This window comes from Coptis chinensis, chromosome 7, assembly GCF_015680905.1.
Source record: "Coptis chinensis isolate HL-2020 chromosome 7, ASM1568090v1, whole genome shotgun sequence".
NCBI lineage: Eukaryota > Viridiplantae > Streptophyta > Magnoliopsida > Ranunculales > Ranunculaceae > Coptis > Coptis chinensis.
The window spans coordinates 24808010-24827920 of NC_141462.1; the positions used below are offsets into that span (position 1 = coordinate 24808010).

At 35.9% G+C, this 19911-nt stretch overlaps 1 protein-coding gene across 1 annotated transcript; it reads left to right on the top strand.

Moving 5' to 3' along the window:
• The first annotated feature begins 3234 nt into the window (after window positions 1–3234).
• Window positions 3235–5795, top strand: LOC147486753 (uncharacterized). The gene is made up of 2 exons (XM_086573844.1): window positions 3235–3446; window positions 4802–5795. The coding sequence occupies exons 1-2, from the start codon at window positions 3235–3237 to the stop codon at window positions 5793–5795; spliced, it is 1206 nt and encodes a 401-aa protein (XP_086429970.1).
• Window positions 5796–19911: the final 14116 nt, after the last annotated feature.

Consider the following 19911-nt stretch of genomic DNA (forward strand, 5'->3'; position numbering starts at 1 on the left):
ACTTCTACAATATCCATTAATCAAAGCATTGTAACTAATAACATCCACCTTAACCCCCTTAGAAACCATTGAATCAAAGAGCTTCAGTGCATCATCCACTCGTTCGGCCAAGCAATAGCCATCCATCAATATATTATAAGAATCCGCATCAGGAACCTCACCACTCCGAATCGTCACAAATAGCATTCCATTTGCTTCCACAACCCTCCCTTCTTTGCAAACAACAGCATAATAATCTATAAACCCTTAGAAAGAATTACTGATATAAAGAGTACCAATCTTTATACCAAAAGAAAAAATAAAAGAAAGAGTACCTTATTTTAAGCAACCTTTAATAGGGTTATTTTGATGTTCCACTGGGATTATATTTTGTAGGATAGGTTGTCTAATAATGTGGGAGAGTGATGGAGAGAAAGGAGAGCGGCTAATGAGGGGCAAGAAAGGAATGAAGTCTTTAACAATTCTTTTTTCATCATTTATGAGGTGTGAGACCGCGAAACGCTGAAGAGCAAATGTCTCGCTGAATGCTGAAGTGAACTTAAAAAACAAACAACTGGACAACCACGAATGCTGGAAACTTACTTTTCAGCGCCTCTTAACGCTGAAAACCGAAAAAACAAACAACCTTTTAGAGTAGTTCTACTCAGACTCTCTCAATAACGTTCCTGTTTATTCAACATTTTGCCCCACTCTTGGATCTAGTAAAGCCTTGAAAAAAAAAATACAACAACTCGATCTTATCTGATTTAACTCTCTCCTCCATTTTTTTGTTTCCTCTTTCCACAAATCTTCTCCTCGACTTCTGATAAGCACGTAAATGCTATATATATATTTACGCTCAATTTTATATTAGTTAGTTCGTTTAATTTATTCATTTGATTTAGTTAGCGTATTTTTGGTGACTTTGCAGGAATTGAAGTTAACATGGAAATATTAATGCATAACTACCGCTTTCGGCCAGATATTCCGGGGGAGTAGGCGTTGATTGAGTTAGTACAATGGTTCTAGTTAGACTGGCATGGAATGTATATGGTGCGAGATCAGTCGAGGGCTTAATCTATGGGAACTGGTGGATATGGGGTCTTGAATATATTGGCTCAAGGATGCACGTGAACAGTACAAGCTTGCGGGTTATGGGCCGACATCTAAAGCCTGAAATCACATGACTAAAGGAGGTGTTGAAGACCGGACCATGTGGAACTAAAGAGACCAGCCCATAACCAAATAACAAAGCCCATATACTCAAAATCCCATACCCACTAAGGGCCACACCATTCCCCATCCGGCTTGATGCACCGAATCAGTCCTTAAGACTCTTTCCCTTCTCCATCGCGAATCGGACTCCAAATCCCTCAAATCCGCCCGATTCAAATCGAATAAATCAAAGACCGCACCATCATATGCCATTCCCACCATAGTATCTAGCTACCGGACCACCCGATCACCACCTTCTATCCATCTTTCTTTACAAACGAAGACCGACTTAGCGATTTTCCGATAAAATCGCCCAACGAACCTCTCCGAAGCCATCGACTTGAATTCGGTCGAATAAAAAAACACTGCCCTAACCAATCCATTATATATATAGGAGAGAAACATTATAGAGGGCGCTCCCACAACAGAAGAAGACAGAATATAACACCGAGAGCGAAGAGCGAGAATTGGATACGCACGGAAATCGAGAACGAGACGAAGGAAAGCCAATGAGATTTCACTGTCAACATGAGTTCTCCTAACTTTTACTTTATTTTCAGTTTGATTATCATGTCTAGCTAAATTCCAAGCTAGGGCTTAGATGAAGCCCTAGACTTGCGTAGGTTTTCTAAGTTTAATTGGGTTATTGTTCTCTGACTTAAGTTTTACAGTAAATAATTAATTGAATTCTCTGATTTCTGTAGAAATTCTATCATTGATTATATCCTGCATGTTTAATCCATGTCTAGACTAGTCAATTGTTGGATTAAGTTTACGTTGATATCAAAGCATCGGTTCTAAAGTTTATTTAAACCTCAGGAGAAGTTGTCTTGTAAAAGACAATTTTTGCTAGGGGTTTATATCCGTTTCTTTGAAATTCAATTAATCTGATTTGTTAGAATTATTTAAGAATTACACACTCACATCTTCGAGCAAGCAAGGGTTACCTTTCCCTCATGCTACTCAGATTAAAAGAGAACTTTAAAATTAATTAAACTAAGATAATCTACAACGGTCTAGGGTGGATTCGAATGCCTTAGTGTTTTCTTCGTTAATAGTTAATCTATTCAATTTATTGCTTTCATAGTAATTAGTTAATTTTAGTTAATAGTAATTCAAACTTCTATAAAACAACATTGTCGAATTAGGTTAGGTAATATTTTAGTACTTTCGTTTGTCCGGCGTAGCAATACACGTGGGATCGACCGTTTTCGTCGCATAACTATTTTCAACGATAGTCGTATAACTTGCGGTTTAACTAGGTTAGATTAGTCTATTTAATTAGACCGATTAATTTTCTATCAAGTTTTTTTTTTTTGCGCGGGATTGTAGTGGCACAATTGAGTTTTAAAAGTCTTATTTATCGTGATTAAGTAATTTAAGTTTAGTCGTAGTAATATTAATTAAGTAGTTTACGTGTTTAATTTTAGTTATTTTTGTAGATAGTTAAGCAAAGATTTCTTCTTACAAGGTTGATAGTCGTGATTTGTTGTGGACTTTGTGAAGTTGCTTGCTTGTCGTCACCCGGTGTCGCAAGTAGCCCTCGAAGGCTCACGCCGGAGGTATGTCTCTTTCCTTTGTGGGCTTGGACTTTGTTTGTTTTGTGTGTTTTGCTTGTTTTTATTGTTTCTTGCATTTAGGATTGGTTAAGTCACCTTTGACCAGCCTTAGGCATCTTGCATTAGGACAGGTTTTAGCCCGCTCACTAGGAAAGCCCTTTTGACACGTGGATCGAGTGACGGTGCTTTTGCACAAGAACTGGGAATCGTGTTATTTGGGTTTAGGAGCAAATATATTAAACAATATTTAAAATTCAATCTGGGTTGAAATATTTGTTTGATATTGTTGTGTGAGCATCGTTTGCATCATTTATTAGAGTCTTAGGTTTTAGAAGTGGTTTATGATTGAGACTCGATCCAATAATCCAGAGTTAGCACTGTTGATTCAGAAATTGAACGGACACTCCGTAGAAGGATTAGAAATCTCGCCGAGTTAGAGATACCTATAACCTTTGTCGGCAATACACCAATTTTTGCTGACATGGCTGACAATAATAATGATATTGTTGCCCAAGTACCTAGGTCTATTAAGAAATTCATATATCCTAATAGGACAACTCGACCATCTTGCATCGTTCCTCCACCGACCAATGCTAATAATTTCGAGTTAAAGCCCAATCTACTTGGGTTACTTCCTAAGTTTAGGGGTACGGATGAGGAAGATCCATATCTTCATGTAAGGGAGTTTGAAGATACTTGTGGGACTGTGAAGCTTCAACAGTTTAGCAATGAGGCTATAAAGCTGAAGTTATTCCCTTTTTCCCTTAAGGAGAAAGCGAAGAGTTGGTTTCACACTCTTCCATCTAATTCCATAACTACATGGGAAAGATTATGCATTGTGTTCTTAAAGAATTTTTCCCTAATCATAAGGCAACTTTTTAGAAAAAATTATCATCTTTTGCCAAGCCAATGGAGAGTCATTATGGAAGTGTATGGAGAGGTTCAAGGACCTGCTCTTGCAGTGTCCTAACCATGGCCTAGAGAAGGGTATGCTAATCTGAGATTCTCTATGAGGGTCTTGATTTTAGCTCTAAGGCTATGATTGAGACCATGAGTAATTGGAGATTTCTATGATAAGACGTGGATGATGCATGGTCGCTTTTTTAGAAGACGTTCTTTGAAAAGGTCCAACAATGGGAAACTAGTCGGAGCCTAAGAAGGTGGCTAGTAGTACTACAAAGAATGTTATGTTTCATGTTGATAAAGATTTTGACTCGAATGCCAAAATAGCTGCCTTAGTTAGAAGAGTTGAGGCTCTTGAGGTAGAAAAGGAGACAAAATCTCCACTCAAGTTAATAATGTTGAGACCCCGGTTGTTTGTTGTGTGATAGTCTTGATCACGTGATTGATAATTGCCACCGGCGTGGCTTGCATGAAGTTAATGCTTTTAATTCATACCAAAAGCCGCAATAATCCGTTTTCTAATCACGATAACCACGGGTGGCGTAACCACCCCAACCTATCTTGGTCCAAGGGTATACATCGGGGTGGTCCAGTTAGTAATACAAACCGGTGCAACAAAGATACACCCCAACCACCTAACTTGTCACCTTTAGAGGAAACTATGGCTCAATTAGCACGTAGACCACCATGAAACTTCGAGAAACGACCGATCGATTTATGCAAAACCGGTCCAAATGGCTACTCGAGAATGCTCAAGCCCTTAGGAAGTTGGAAGTTCAAATTGGTCAAATTGCTAATACTTTGAATGAGGGGAAGGGGGTAAGTTTCCTAGCCAACCAATAGCTAATCCTAGGGGACAATTTGAAATAGGTTCTAACTTGAACCAAGGGAACCACCAGAGCAAGCCAAGTCTATTACTTGTTCTTAGGAGTGGTAAACAGGTTGATAATATGGTTGAGGTACCTAAGGATGGTGAGGTCGGATATGATCCTATAGAGATTGAAGGGGAGGAGAATGACGTAAGTGGGACTACTAGTCGTAATACTTCCAAGGAGAGCTTAGAACCTCCTACTCCTGTGCAGACTAGTCCTATACCTTCTTATATACCAAAAGCTCCTTTTCCCCAACGGTTAGATCAGGCTAAGAAAGGTTCAAATCAATATTCCATTACTTGATGCCATAAAACAAGTTCCTTCTTATGCTAAGTTTCTTAAGGATTTGTGCACACAGAAACGTAAGTTGAATGTGCACAAGAAAGCCTTCCTTACTGAGCAAGTGAGCTCCATTATCCAAAACCAAACCCCGCCTAAGTTTAGAGATCCTGGATGCCCTACTATTTCTTGCGTAATTGGTGATCATATGATTGAGAAAGCATTGCTAGATTTAGGGGCTAGTGTTAATTTGTTGCCCTATTCGGTTTATTTACAGCTTGGTCTTGGTAAGTTAAAACCCACCACCATTACTCTTCAGTTGGCGGATAGGTCTGTGAGAGTTCCACGGGGTATTATTGAGGATGTTTTGATTCAGGTTGACAAGTTTTATTTCCCTGTTGATTTTATTGTCCTAGATACACAGCCTGTTCAGGACCCTAAGCACCACATTCCTGTTATCTTAGGTCGTCCATTCTTAGCCACATCTAATGCTATCATTAACTGCCGTAATGGAGTGTTGAAGCTTTCTTTTGGTAATATGACTACCGAGCTTAACGTGTTTAATGTGGGTCAACAACCCCCTGAGCCTGATGATTTTTGGGAAGTTAATCTTATTGAGTCTGTGGTCCATAAGACTTTCTTAGAGAGTTATTCCGATGACCCTCTTGAGTCTTGTTTAGCTCATTTTGGCGGTGATTTTGATGTGGATAGTTCTATTTGTGAAGTTAATGCTTTGCTTGATGCTACCCCGATCTTAGATACTAATAAGTGGAAAACCAAGGTAGAACCTCTTTCTCCTTCTGAGTCTAAACCAGTTTCTTCCATAGATAGTCCTCCTAAGCTTGAGTTGAAACCATTACCAGATACTCTTAAGTATGTCTTTTTGGGGCCTGATGAGACCTTGCCTGTTATTATTGCTTCTAATCTTGATAGTGAACAAGAGAGTAAATTGCTTAGGGTTCTTAGAGACCATAAGACGACTTTTTAGGTGGACTATTGCGATATTATTAATAGGATCCCCACCGATTGTATGCATCATATTCATCTAGAGGAGAATGCTAAACCAACCCGCGAGTTCCAGAGACGGCTTAATCCTAACATGAGAGAGGTAGTGAGAGCCGAGGTTCTTAAGTTGTTAGATGCGGGTATCATTTATCCCATCTCCGATAGTCAATGGGTGAGTCCGGTTCAGGTTGTCCCTAAGAAGTCTGGTATTACGGTAGTTAAGAATCACGAATGGCGAAGTTAGTTCCTACCGTATGACTCTTGGGGGCGTTTTTGTATTGACTATCGTAAGTTGAATCTAGCCACTAGGAAAAATCACTTTCCTCTTCCTTTTATTGACCAAATGCTTGAACGGTTAGCCGGTCATAAGTATTATTGTTTTCTCGATGGTTATTCCGGTTATTACCAAATATGTATTACACCTGAGGATTAAGAAAAGACTACATTTACTTGTCCTTTTGGAACTTTTGCCTACCGTCATATGCTATTTGGGTTATGTAATGCACCTGGTACCTTCCAGAGATGCATGCTTAACATTTTTTCTGACATGGTAGAAAGGTTTCTTGAGGTGTTTATGGATGACTTCTCTGTATTTGGTGATTCGTTTGATGAGGGTTTGCACCATTTGGAATTAGTGTTAATTAGGTGCAAGGAGAAGAATCTGGTGTTGAATTGGGAGAAGTGTCATTTTATGGTTCAACAGGGTATTGTTCTTGGTCATATTGTTTCTAGTAAATGCCTTGAGGTTGATAAGGCCAAGATTGATGTCATTTCTAGTCTTCCACCACCTAAGATTGTGAAAGATATTAGGTCTTTTTTAGGTCATGCTGGATTTTATAGGCGATTCATTAAGGACTTTAGCAAGATTTTTCGTCCCTTATGCAATTTACTTGGTAAGGACGTCGATTTTGTCTTTGATGATGATTGTTTGAAAGCTTTTGAGAAGCTTAAACATTTATTGACTACCGCTCCTATCATACAACCACCTGATTGGAGTGTACCTTTTGAGTTAATGTGTGATGCGTCCGACTATGCTATTGGGGCTGTTTTAGGTCAACGGTTTGATAAATTGCCCCATGTAATTTATTATGCAAGTCGAACTCTTAATGATGCCCAAATGAATTACACTACAACCGAGAAGGAATTGTTAGCTGTTGTGTTTGCTTTAGACAAGTTTAGGTATTATCTCATAGGGTCTAAGGTTGTCGTGTTTACTGATCATTCGGCTTTGAAGTATCTTCTTTCTAAAAGGATGCTAAAGCGTCTTATTCGTTGGGTCCTCTTATTACAAGAGTTTGACATTGAGATTAGGGATAAAAAGTGGTGAGAGAATGTGGTCACGACCACTTTGTCTAGGCTTATAGTAGAGTCTTCTACTAGTCTTTTGCCTTTGAATGAGTCCTTCCCTGATGAGCAACTTTTTAGTGTCTCCCAGTTGCCTTGGTTTGCAGATATTGTTAATTATCTTGTTATAGGTCAGTTTCCTTCTCATTGGAGAAAACAAGATAAATCTAAGTTTCTTCTTGAGGTTAAGTATTTTTTCCGATGACCCATACTTGTTTAAGTCATGCCCCGATCGATTGTTAGGAGATGTGTTCCCGAGAGTGAGTTTCGTAGTATTCTCTCTTTTTGCCATGACTATGCATGTGGTGGTCACTTTGGTCCTAAGAAGACGGCTGCTAAGGTTTTGCAGTGTGGTTTTTATTGGCCTACTCTCTTTAGAGATGCACATGAGTTTTGTTTAGGATGTGATCGATGTCGTCACAGGTAATATTTCCCATAGGAACATGATGCCTCTTTCCCCTATTTTGGTTGTTGAACTTTTTGATGTGTGGGGTATAGACTTCATGGGTCCTTTTCCACCTTCCTTTGGTTATCTTTATATCCTCGTCGCGGTAGATTATGTTTCTAAATGGGTTAAGGCGGTACCATGTAAAACGAATGATCACAAGGTTGTAGTTAACTTTTTGAAATATAATATATTTTCTCATTTTGGTACTCCTCGTGCAATTATAAGTGATAATGGTACTCATTTTACACATCGTGCGTTTGAATCCTTATTGAAAAAGTACTCTATTACTCATAAACTTGCTACCCCATACCATCCCCAAACTAGTGGCCAAGTTGAAGTATCTAATAGGGAAATTAAACGGATTTTAGAAAAGACGGTACGACCTGACCGTAAGGATTGGTCTCAACGTCTTAATGATTCCCTTTGGGCTTATAGGACTGCTTATAAGACTCCCATTGGTATGTCTCCTTATAGGCTTGTGTTTGGGAAGCCATGTCATTTGCCTGTGGAATTAGAACATCGTGCTTTTTGGGCCATTAAAACTTTTAACTTTGACATGCGTAGAGCAGGTTCACAACGTAAGCTTCAATTAAATGAGTTAGCTGAGTTAAGGAATGAGGCATATGAGAATGCCAAGATTTACAAGGAGCAGACTAAGATTTTTCATGATAAATCTATTCTTCACAAGTCCTTTGAACCTAATCAAAAAGTTTTGCTATATAATTCTCGTTTGCGTCTTTTTCCTGGCAAGTTACGTTCTAGATGGACTGGTCCTTTCATCGTTAAAACTATTTTTCCTTATGGAGCTGTTGAGTTAGAGGATCCTACGGATGGTCGTATGTTTAAGGTTAATGGTGAACGCTTGAAACCATATCTTAATAGTTTTGCTAATAAGGATGTGGAAGAAGTGGATCTTATTGATCCTGTTTATCATGACTAAATAAGTATGCTTGTTGTATTTTAGTAGTTTAGGTTTTTTTTCGTTTTTTTAGTTGTTTTTAGGTTTTGTTTTTTCTTCTAGTATGAGTCGCCAATGAGAAACATTTGTTCCCAAATATTTCATCTAAGAATTGGGTGTGTGAAGCATTTTAAATTTATGAAATGCTAGAATACAAAGGAGACGTTAATCAGTAATTTTTTTCAATTTTGGGGCGCTCATTTATGGGAGGCAACCCATGTTTTTATTTTTGTTGAGTCTTTTGTGCATGTGTATCATGCATTCCACTCTAGCACCTTTTCTCTGCCTTTTTGGAGACGTGTAACTCTATGGGATGAGACACGTGACACATTTTAGTCATTGTAGTAACTTGGTTCCTCTTTTATATTATCATTGTTATATCTTTTGTGAGGTACTAATTTCTACAGGTGACTCAAAGAAATTATTTTTCGTTTTTGGAAGCTCTTGGTAACCTCTTTACTTATATACTTTTACTTGTCCATGTTGTTATCTTTTAAATTACGAATCTATGTTAACATTGAGGACAATGTCTATAAGAAGTTTTGGGGGTGGGAACAAGATGTTTGTTTAGCGAAAAATAAATATCCAACATGGTATGATTAATGGTGATTTTCTATGATGAGAAAAAAAAAAAAAAAAAAAAAAAAAAAAAAAAAAAAAAAAAAAAAAAAATTGATTTCTAAAGCCACTGATTTTCAAGGAATCTATGAAGTTAAGAGTCACTTTTGAAGTCATTGTTGCTTTTAGACTATTTTCTACCTCTAGAAATAGATTTTGTTGATGAAAGTCTAAGCCAAAGTGGAATATGTACTATTAGCCACCTGATACATGTCAAATTGAAGAGTAATTTAATCTCCTAGTGAACTAGAAGAGGAATATAGAGACTTAACCTGTGAGACTTGAGTCTTTGAATTTTTTGGAGAGTTTTTACGTAAATTCTGAGTCCAAGTTGACTCAATCATTTTTTTTTTTGTGCTTAAATTTGTTGTATGGTATCATTTTTTCTTATTTTGGTCGATCACGAAATGACATCAACTGGGGAGATAGCCATTAGGTCTTGTAGTCTATTCGAAGCGGAATATCATACTGATAAGTCAAGTAGTGAACCAATTAGCCTTTATTTATCCCACCTAGTAGGATCATCATGTTAACCCCTTTTGAGCCTTATATATTAAGCCTTTTTCTTCTCAAACCAACTATACTTAACCCAACTCCAGATAAGGAGTGTAAACCCATATTATTGGCCTTACCCATATATATTTCTGAGAATTTCTAAAAGACTAAGGAGAAAACTAGAAGAAAGAAGATTCGGAAGGAAAATTTACCAAAATCAAATGAAGAAAATCATTCCTTTTGCTCAAAGTGATTCAATAGAAAAAAAAAAAAAAAAAAAAAAAAAAAAAAAAAAAAAAATCATTGAGCAGAAGTAGTGGAAAGTCAAGTAATGTGGTCTACAAAATGAAGAAATTTTCCATGAAGGTCAAGTACAAGATGGTCTTTAGTTTATTCTCATAAATTTTTTATTCCTTTTTACCATTTTCTTGTTAACCTATCCTAAGCCCCGTCTTAATACCCAGACTTATCACAAAAGTATGATATGAAGTGTAGAATAGGTGAGAGGATGCTAAAGTGAAGGACCCGACACTTCACATGTGATTGATGTTCTTTCCATGAGACTAATTTGTTTTTGAAATTTCATAAGTCCGTCTTTTCCGCTAAATATGTGGGATGTTCTATTATTTTACTCATTTCCCTCGCATACTGAGGTAAAAAAATTGAAAACTTATCTAAAAGAGAGACTCTTGTGAGTGTATGAATGATGAGGATTGAGGTTGATATATTCTTTAGATAGTAAGTTAGGAATTTCGTTACTTGGATATGAGCTTGTATTAGTTTGGCTAAACACACACACGCGCTTTAGTTTGGAGTAATAGTCCATGATTTCTATCTTTGGAAGTAGTAATGCGTCTTGGTGATAATGATGGAAACTGTGATAATTAATGATTTTTGAATTTGTTTATCAGTGGGAGAAAAAGTTTATTTGTATCCATGAGAAAATTATATCACCATTGGTTATGCTATGTTAATGTTTGTGGGTACCGTTTCTGAAAACCTTCACGAGACTAAACTCGTCCACTAGGGGTAACCTAGGGGTTTAAAAGGCTTGTTACACATGCTAAGTGTAATCGTGATTCCTACGAAAGTGAGTTAGGATTTTTATTTTTCTCATTAGTTTAGTTTTAGTTTTGCTCGAGGACTAGCAAAATGTAAGTTTGGGGGATTTGATAAGCACGTAAATGCTATATATATTTACGCTCAATTTTATATTAGTTAGTTCGTTTAATTTATTCGTTTGATTTAGTTAGCGTATTTTTGGTGACTTTGCAGGAATTGAAGTTAACATGGAAATATTAATGCATAACTACTGTTTTGTCAGCAGTACATTCCAGGGAGTAGGCGTTGATTGAGTTAGTACAATGGTTCTAGTTGGACTGGCATGGAACGTATATGGTGCTAGATCAGTCGAGGGATTAATCTATGGGAACTGGTGGATATGGGGTCTTGAATATATTGGCTCAAGGATGCACGTGAACAGTACAAGCTTGCGGGTTATGGGCCGACATCTAAAGCCTGAAATCACATGACTAAAGGAGGTGTTGAAGACCAAACCATGTGCAACTAAAGAGACCAGCCCATAACCAAATAACAAAGCCCATATACTCAAAATCCCATACCCACTAAGGGCCACACCATTCCCCATCCGGCTTGATGCACCGAATCAGTCCTTAAGACTCTTTCCTTCTCCACCGCGAACAGACTCCAAATCCCTCAAATCCCGCCCATTCAAATCGAATAAATCAAAGACCGCACCATCATATGCCATTCCCACCATAGTATCTAGCTACCGGACCACCCGATCACCACCTTCTATCCATCTTTCTTTACAAACAGGAGACCGACTTCGCGATTTTCCGATAAAATTGCCCAACCGAACCTCTCGCCACGACTTGAATTCCAAATAAATAAAACACTGCCCTAACCAATCCATTATATATAGAGGAGAGAAACAGTATAGAGGGGCGCTCCACAACAGAGAAGACAGAATATAACACCGGAGAGCCGAAGAGCGAGAATTGGATACGCACGGAAATCGAGAACGAGACGAAGGAAAGCCAAGGAGATTTCACTGTCAACATGAGTTCTCCTAACTTTTACTTTATTTTCAGTTTGATTATCATGTCTAGCTAAATTCCAAGCTAGGGCTTAGATGAAGCCCTAGACTTGCGTAGGTTTTCTAAGTTTAATTGGGTTATTGTTCTCTGACTTAAGTTTTACAGTAAATAATTAATTGAATTCTCTGATTTATGTAGAAATTCTATCATTGATTATATCCTGCATGTTTAATCCATGTCTAGACTAGTCAATTGTTGGATTAAGTTTCTGTTGATATCAAAGCATCGGTTCTAAAGTTTATTTAAACCTGTGAGAAGTTATACTGTAAAAAGACAATTTTTGCTAGGGGTTTATATCTGTTTGCTGAAATTCAATTAATACGATTTGTTAGAATTATTTAAGAATTACACGCTCACATCTTCGAGCAAGCAAGGGTTACCTTTCCCTCATGCTACTCGTATTAAAAAGAGAACTTTAAAATTAATTAAACTAAGATAATCTACAACGGTCTAGGGTGGATTCGAATGCCTTAGTGTTTTCTTCCTTAATAGTTAATCCATTCAATTTATTGTTTTCATAGTAATTAGTTAATTTTAGTTTATAGTAATTCAAACTTCTATAAAACAACATTGTCGAATTAGGTTAGGTAATATTTTAGTACTCGTTTGTCCGAAGTAGCAATCCCTGTGGGATCGACCCGTTTGCCGCAACTATTTTCAACGATAGCTGTGCGCTTGCGGTTTAACTAGGGTTAGATTAGTCTATTTAATTAGACTGATTAATTTCCTATCAACTTCTTTAGTGTCTCACTGCTGTTGTGATAAAAAAAAAACTTTGTTGTTTTTATGGGTTTTTCTAACCTATAGTGTGATCGGCATAGATCGTTTGGATCAAGAGGTATGGTATTTGGAGTTTATGGTTTCTAATTTGTCGAAAGCCACCTCCTTTTTGCAGGCTAGTTCTATGTTACAATGAAGATCCAAAACAAGTACGATCTCGGTTTCCTCTTTCCAGTTTTATTATGGTGTTATTTGGTTGGGTGCAGCATCAAGTAAGATATACATGGTTGGACATTTCTCATACGATTACGGAGGTGTAATTGGATTATTTTGCTTATAACTGGTTGTGGTTGTCTTCAGTGTTGGTTGGCAGGAGTGAGGTTCTTTCCATTTATCTTCTCCCTTTCCGGATTGTTGGTTTGGGGGCTAGGGTTCAGGCCACCACCCCTTCGTAGGGTTCTTGGTGAGGCTCTCCTTCTAGGGGTAGCTAATCTGCCACTGTCACAGAGTTTATTACTATTTATGGTTTGGAGACTTTTGGGTCTTCGTCTTGGGAGAATCAAAACTCGTGGTTGATCAGTGTTGGAGTAACTCAGGTGGGGAAGAAGCATAGGTTGAAGATTTCACATTCGTATTGGTGTTGGGAGGTGATAAGCAACTAAAATTGTATTATAAAACCCCGTAGATGTAACATTTCGGTTAATTATGTGCTTAATAATCATGAAATAATCGTATTTTCGAGCTTTTGCAGGTTTGCGCAACCAACGTAAAAATAATGATAAAGCCAGTATTTAAGCACGGAATAGTAAGTATACATAAAGCTTTCCAATTAAGCCTATGTGAAGCCCAACAAAGCCAGACTAAATCCCAAAGACTCAAACAGGACAGAATCAAGTCAGAAATAGGATTACGTGCACAGAAGCATCAAACTTCCGAAACTCATATTTGTTGAACCAGGACTCCGAATTTGGCAAGTGAGCTGCTCAGACGAACTCTACGCAAAGGCGAGAAGTTGTAAAAATGCCAAAAGACATGCCAGCCACTAGACGCAGCACATAGACCCACTTTGAAGGCCCACAAGATTGGATGAGTCATCATGTCCCAAGTCAAGCTCACAAGTCAACAAATAATTGACACCACATGACACCTTGCATCTCATTAATTAGCAAGACTTGACTTTGGATTCTTGTAATAGTGATTATTTTGTCTTGATTTAGTTTTAGATATGATGGAATTTAATGTGGGAGGTGGCTTCACGTAGGATGGAAGAGAGAATGCTCTCATATATAATAAATTGGAAAATGAGAGCATTCATGCCTTGTCTTGTATTTTTTTCTTTTGCTTGTTTTATGTTAAGCTTTTGTAATAGTTTTAATAGTGGCAATACTTATGTTTTTCTAAATTAAATTTATATTTCCTTACGGCAAAGTTAGTTTCTTCTCTTATTCTTCTTCTTGCTCTTTCATAATAGCATAACACATGAGCTAAAACCTTCTTTTGTGGAAGGTTAATGAAGCTCATGTGAGGAATAACTTTTGTTATTGAATTCTAGTTATTTGTTTAGGACAAATAAACTAGACTTTATATCCTATCCCAAAATGGTAGTTGGTGTAAAGTCTAGTTAGGAATTTAGGTGATTTCTTAGAGATAAGTCATTGCTTTTGTTTCTCATGCTAGCAATATGGTCTTAGAGATGAGTTATATTGTTAGGGATCAAAACTCTAATCTTTATATTAAGATTTGTCTATGAATTCTAAGAAAGATTAAAGATGCAATAAACTAGATTCAATCAATAGAAATTTGTCTTCACATGAGTGGATTTAACTCCCCACCCCTTTCTATCTATCCATTTTTTTTTTTTTTAGTGGTGCATGTTTACTTAACCTTAATTTAAGAATCTAAAAGTAAGCTAAGTAGTTTTAGTATAACTCAATCATAAAAAAAATCTTTCTCACTAGTTTTCTTTGAACAATTCTAATTGTAATGTAATATTTGTCTTAAGTTGGAATGAACCCTTACTCTAACAATACACACGAAGAACGTGAGTAAGGAACTTGAGTGTTGGTACGAAAACGGATAAAAAAACTTCAAATCTTTACCCCGCAAAAGTGCTAACATCAGGAGGTCGATGCAAGAGAATTATATCTCAAACATATATACTTGGATGTTGTGTTTTTTCTTGTAGTTGATTTACTAATGTTTCTTTCATGTATTTTTGCTAGTTGTCTGCTCTGTAAGGTACTATCTTTTTAATTAATGAAATGTGGATTTATTGAAAAAAAAAAATAACTCCTTTGGGACTCCATTTCCTACGTGGCATCAAAATCTTATTCTCTTTTCAAAATTCAAAAAGCAAACATATAAATAAATCAATACCAATTAAATGACTAAAACCAAAATAACAAATAAAAAAAATAACTATATTTCCACAAACAATTCAACTAAAGAAAGAAAGAAAATAAATAAAGAAAATAAAGAAAAATAAACTTTATTAACTTCCAAAAAAAGATTTACATAATCATCCAAACATTTGTTTAAGTCAATAGATAGATAATCATATGATTTTTTTTTCTCCATTCAAAATTAATGTAAACTAAAGTGATAAAAAAAAAATAGAATTATGTGACAGGAAAGAAAGTGAGGGGATTGAGAATGACGAAAGTGAATTTTTTGGGCGCCAAACTTTTTTTAGTGTGTTGGGGGGGTTTTATTTTTTTATTTTTTTTAATATTATTTTTTATTTTGTTTAATTTGTTTGTGGAAATATAGGAAACATTTTTGTTATTTATTTGTTATTATTTCGGGTGTTAGTTATTTAATTGGGTAAGTTATTAGTTATTTTTTTGTTTCTATTTTTATTATTTTTTTATTATTGGAAAGATAAATATAATTTGGATGTCACTTAAGATATGGAGTCCCTATGGAGTTACTAAGGGAGTCTAAATAGATTTTTTGTTTAATTTAATAGAATTTGTTATGTATAGCAATATGTGAAGATTTTTTGTAGTAAATTTCTTGTTTAATGTACAATTTCCATAATTGGTTTGGGTTTTGTTGTTTAATTGGTAAGGTAGACTTATATAGCACCTTTGTGTGTTACCGTGTCTAATTTAGGATAGTGGACACATTATGATTTAATAAACAAGTATAATGCGTAGATAGGGTTGTTGGAAACCTTATTACCAAATGAAAAACTGATTAGTTTTATCTTGTTTAATCATAGTGTAGCCTTTCTAATATATGTGCAAAATTTTATATGGCTTTTACATACATTGTTTACAATGAGCACATATCATTTTTGCCTCTTCTTTTGTTGCTTACACATGCATCTAGGTATCTCAAAATTTTCTTAAGGAATGTTGCTGCTCATAAAAAAAGCGATCATCATTTCATTCTTGAATGTGGTCTTTAACATCCTAGCCTTTTGTCTAGATTGTTTCTTTGATCTTATCCCAAACCCTTTCTTGAAAGCCTTATATGAATTAAACCTTGCTGCCACACTCACCACCTTGTTCTACTTCACAAAAAAAAAAAGGATTTCAACCCACACAACACCGAAAGAAAAGGCGAGATCCTATGTATGCATTTTACATATCTTGTCTACTTATGTGAGGTTTTGGTTTGTCCTCATGTCATTGTCCATACCCGCGACGATTCATTTCTTTGGGACTTGCAGCCTTTTTTTTTGCCATAACAATTTATCACTTATAAAAGTCTACATTAGGCCCATACAATCTCAAGGTCGGCCCTGAGATGCATACCCCAAAATAAAGACGAATGAACAACTTGTATATGTCCTCTATTCTCTCCCTCTTATTACTCTTATTTAATTTTTTTTCCTTCCTGAAAATGATTAAGATTTATGACACAACTAATTTGATCTATGTTAAGGTAGCTTATTTTACGGTGAAAATAGTATAAATTGGTAAGGGAACTCATTGAAAGATTTATCGAGAATCAATTGTTGGAACAATTTCAAACATTGAAATTGATGATGGAAATGGAGAACCCAACCAACGTCGACCAGTTTGTTTCCTTATAGCAATACTTTTAGAGAGGTTTTGACACTCTTCAAACTTAGCTACCCATACATGGAGATTTCAACCCTAAAAAGACACGTCTCTAGTTGAATGTTAACCGCAATTAGGTATATATATAGCAATAGAGACCCACCTAAGCAACAATTCAAGTACAACGCGACAATATAATCCATCTTTCCCATCAATTTTTTTTTTCTATATCGTTTTGCCATGTAAAGTCAATAATTTTGTTAGTTGACCTCATTTTTTTCCATAATTCTTTTATACTAAAGGGTATTCCTGACACAACAAACAACTCTAAATGTCGAAATAAAGTTCTCCCTCCCTCATAACCCTTCTGTAAGTGTGTAACCAAAAAGGCCTTGACTAGCCAAGCTGCTGGATGGTCTCTGCTAGTCGCATGTGTCCTTAAGTGAGGTATTTTAAGAACACCCCACCAATCATCAGGTATACAATACAACTCAGTTTTTACATTTACACCCCTATCATACATCCTTGCATCTTTCTATTTTTAGTTTTTACTGTCCAATTATCTATACCCTCTCTCTCCCCTCTATTTTTAGATCCTAACTTTAGTTCTAGTGGTTATTCTACATGGCCACCTCCTCACCATCCATAAAAATTGCTTCTTGGAATTGTAGAGGCAGCAAAAAACCCACTACAAGTACCCATATCAAATAACAACATAATGTTCACAAACTTGACGCTTGTTTCCTTATGAAAACTAAAGCAAATCTAAAAGACAGTCAACATTGTATCTCTTCACTTCCTTTTTCTCAACATTTCATTCTATTGTCCATTGGTTTAAGTGGCGGTTTATGGCTACTGTGGAACTCTAATATCAACGTACTTCAAAATTCTTTTTTCATCACAAAACATCATTCATACTGAAATTACTCCCCCTAATACAACTCAAAGTCTTGTTGTGTCCTTTATATATATGCTCCCGACCCCTAAAACAAAGGACATATATTTCTTTTGGAATCATTTGAAAATCAACAATCCCAACTTTTAGGTGATTGGATGCTTGTGGGGGATTTCAATGAGCTACAACATGCATGGGAATTTTTTTGAACGAAAACCTTTCAACACTACTAAATCTTCCCGCGAATTTGAAAATTTTATTAATGATGCATCTCTTTTAGACCTAGGTTCAACGGGTGTAACCTATACTTGGACTAACAATATACGGCTGCTTGAATTAACTAAATAACGATTGGATAAAGTTTTTCTAAATGAATCTGCTTTTCCAATGTAACAGTTTTTAACTTACCCATTATCCACTCTGATCACAGTTTAATTATTTTCGATTATAATCCTATGCAAGGCAAAATTCACAAACCTTTCTATTTCCAATCTGCATGGACTCTTGACCCTTCTTATAAAGAAGTTGTTGCACACAACTAGTCTCAGATAAACCCACATCAACCACAAGAATTTGTTAACAACCTTAACTCTATTCGTTCTAGCCTTCTGAGTTGGAATAAAAACCATTTCAAGCGTCTAGACAATGAAGTCCAACAATTACTGCTAACTCTCAGTCATGTGCAACTTACGATACTATAACTTTAGAATATGACATTAAGAGTCGTATACGAGAGATTAACTAAAGACAGAAAGCCTTTTGGTGGGACAAATCTAGATATCTTAAATTTGCATTGGGTGACAATAACACAAAGTATTTTCACAATGCTACTAACTCCTGACGTAGATAGAATACAATTTTAATAATCAAAGATGATAATAATGATAATTGGTTTCAGAATAGGCAAGATATATGTAATCATATAATTTCTTTTTTTGAACAATTGTTTTCTACTTCTAACCCTTAGTTACCTTATCATATTTCTTTTATTGATTGTCTTATTTCTGAGTTTGATAATGATTTGCTAACTGCTTCTGTTTCTTTAAATGAGATACATGATGCTTTGTTTGCCATGGAACCATGCAAAGCCCCCGACTGATGGTTCACCCCCTTTTCTACCAAGATAATTGGGACCTTATTAAAACTAATTTGTTTTCAGTTATTAGTAACTTCTTTGAGAATAATTGTTTCCCCCTAGTTTTATAATATCTCTATAATACCTAAAGTTCCAAATCCAAATGAGGCTAAGAACTTTAGACCTATAAGTCTATATAATATCTAATATAGGATTATTTCTAAAATTTTAACAAATAATTTAAAACCTTTCTTAAGCAAACTAGTGTCCCCTATGCAATCTGCGTTTGTTCAAAACAGGCAGATTACAGATAATATCATTGTCCTTAATTCAAGAGGTCTTACATAAGCTCAAAAAGAAAAAAGGTATTCATGGTTGTATGACTATTAAGTTTGACATGCACAAAGCCTTTGATCAGCTTGAGTGGTCGTTCATTTTCCAAGTTTTAAAACAGTTTGGTTTTTGCTCTAAATGGATTAATTGGATAAGTACTTGTTTGACGACTTATTCTTTCTCCATCTACCTTAATGGTTCACCTTATGGTAAGTTTCATGCTTCTAGGGGGATTAGGCAGGGTGATCCTTTATCCCCATTTATCTTTATTATATGTACTGAATTTTTTTCTAGACTTATATCTAATCTTCTTTCATCTAGAAAAATTCATGGCATCAATATTTCTAGGTCATCTATTCCTATTACTCACCTTCTGTTTGGTAATGATTGCTTCATTTTTATGCGAGCTAATATAACAGAGGCTCATCATGTTTTGGAATGTATTAACCATTTTTGCAATTTATCTAGACAGTCAGTTAATTTTCAATAATTTACCAAAAAAAAGTTAATTTCAATAAATCTTCCATTCTCTTCAATCATAATCTTCATCATAGCAGTGCCGCCCCTGAGCACAGGCAAGACAAGCAGGTGGCTGGGGCCCCCTGACTTTGGTCCAAAATTAGGGCCCTCGATGCTCAAACCAATACTATACACTAACACTGGTCTGAGTTAGGCCCAAACCCAAATAAAAGTGAAATTTGGCCCACGGTAAGAACTCTCCTAGGCCCCCCCTGCATCATAGACATAGGAAACTTATCTTTAGAATTATGAAAATTCATTTATCTAATAGTCATAATACTTATCTAGATATAAATTTTAATCCTGCTAAGCCTAACTTGGTTAGTACTTCTATAATCATGCATAATGTTCTTAATCATATAAGCTCCTGGAATAACAAGTTACTTTCTATGGCGGGTAGAAGAACCCTTGTCCAAAGTGTAGTCTCTGCCATTCCAATTTACACTATGCAAACTCATCTGCTGCCAAAATCCCTTTGTCATCAACTTGATATGTTAAATGCCAATTTTTGGTTGGGGCATAAGGATCAAGGCTCGAATAAGTTGCATCTTTTAAATTAGATTG

Coding starts and splice junctions, on each gene's coding strand:
- LOC147486753 (XM_086573844.1), top strand. CDS start 3,235: ATGGCTGACAATAATAATGATATTGTTGCCCAAGTACCTAGGTCTATT. Junction 3,447..4,801: donor CATGTAAGGGAGTTTGAAGA/TACTTGTGGGAC, acceptor GATCAGGCTAAG/AAAGGTTCAAATCAATATTC.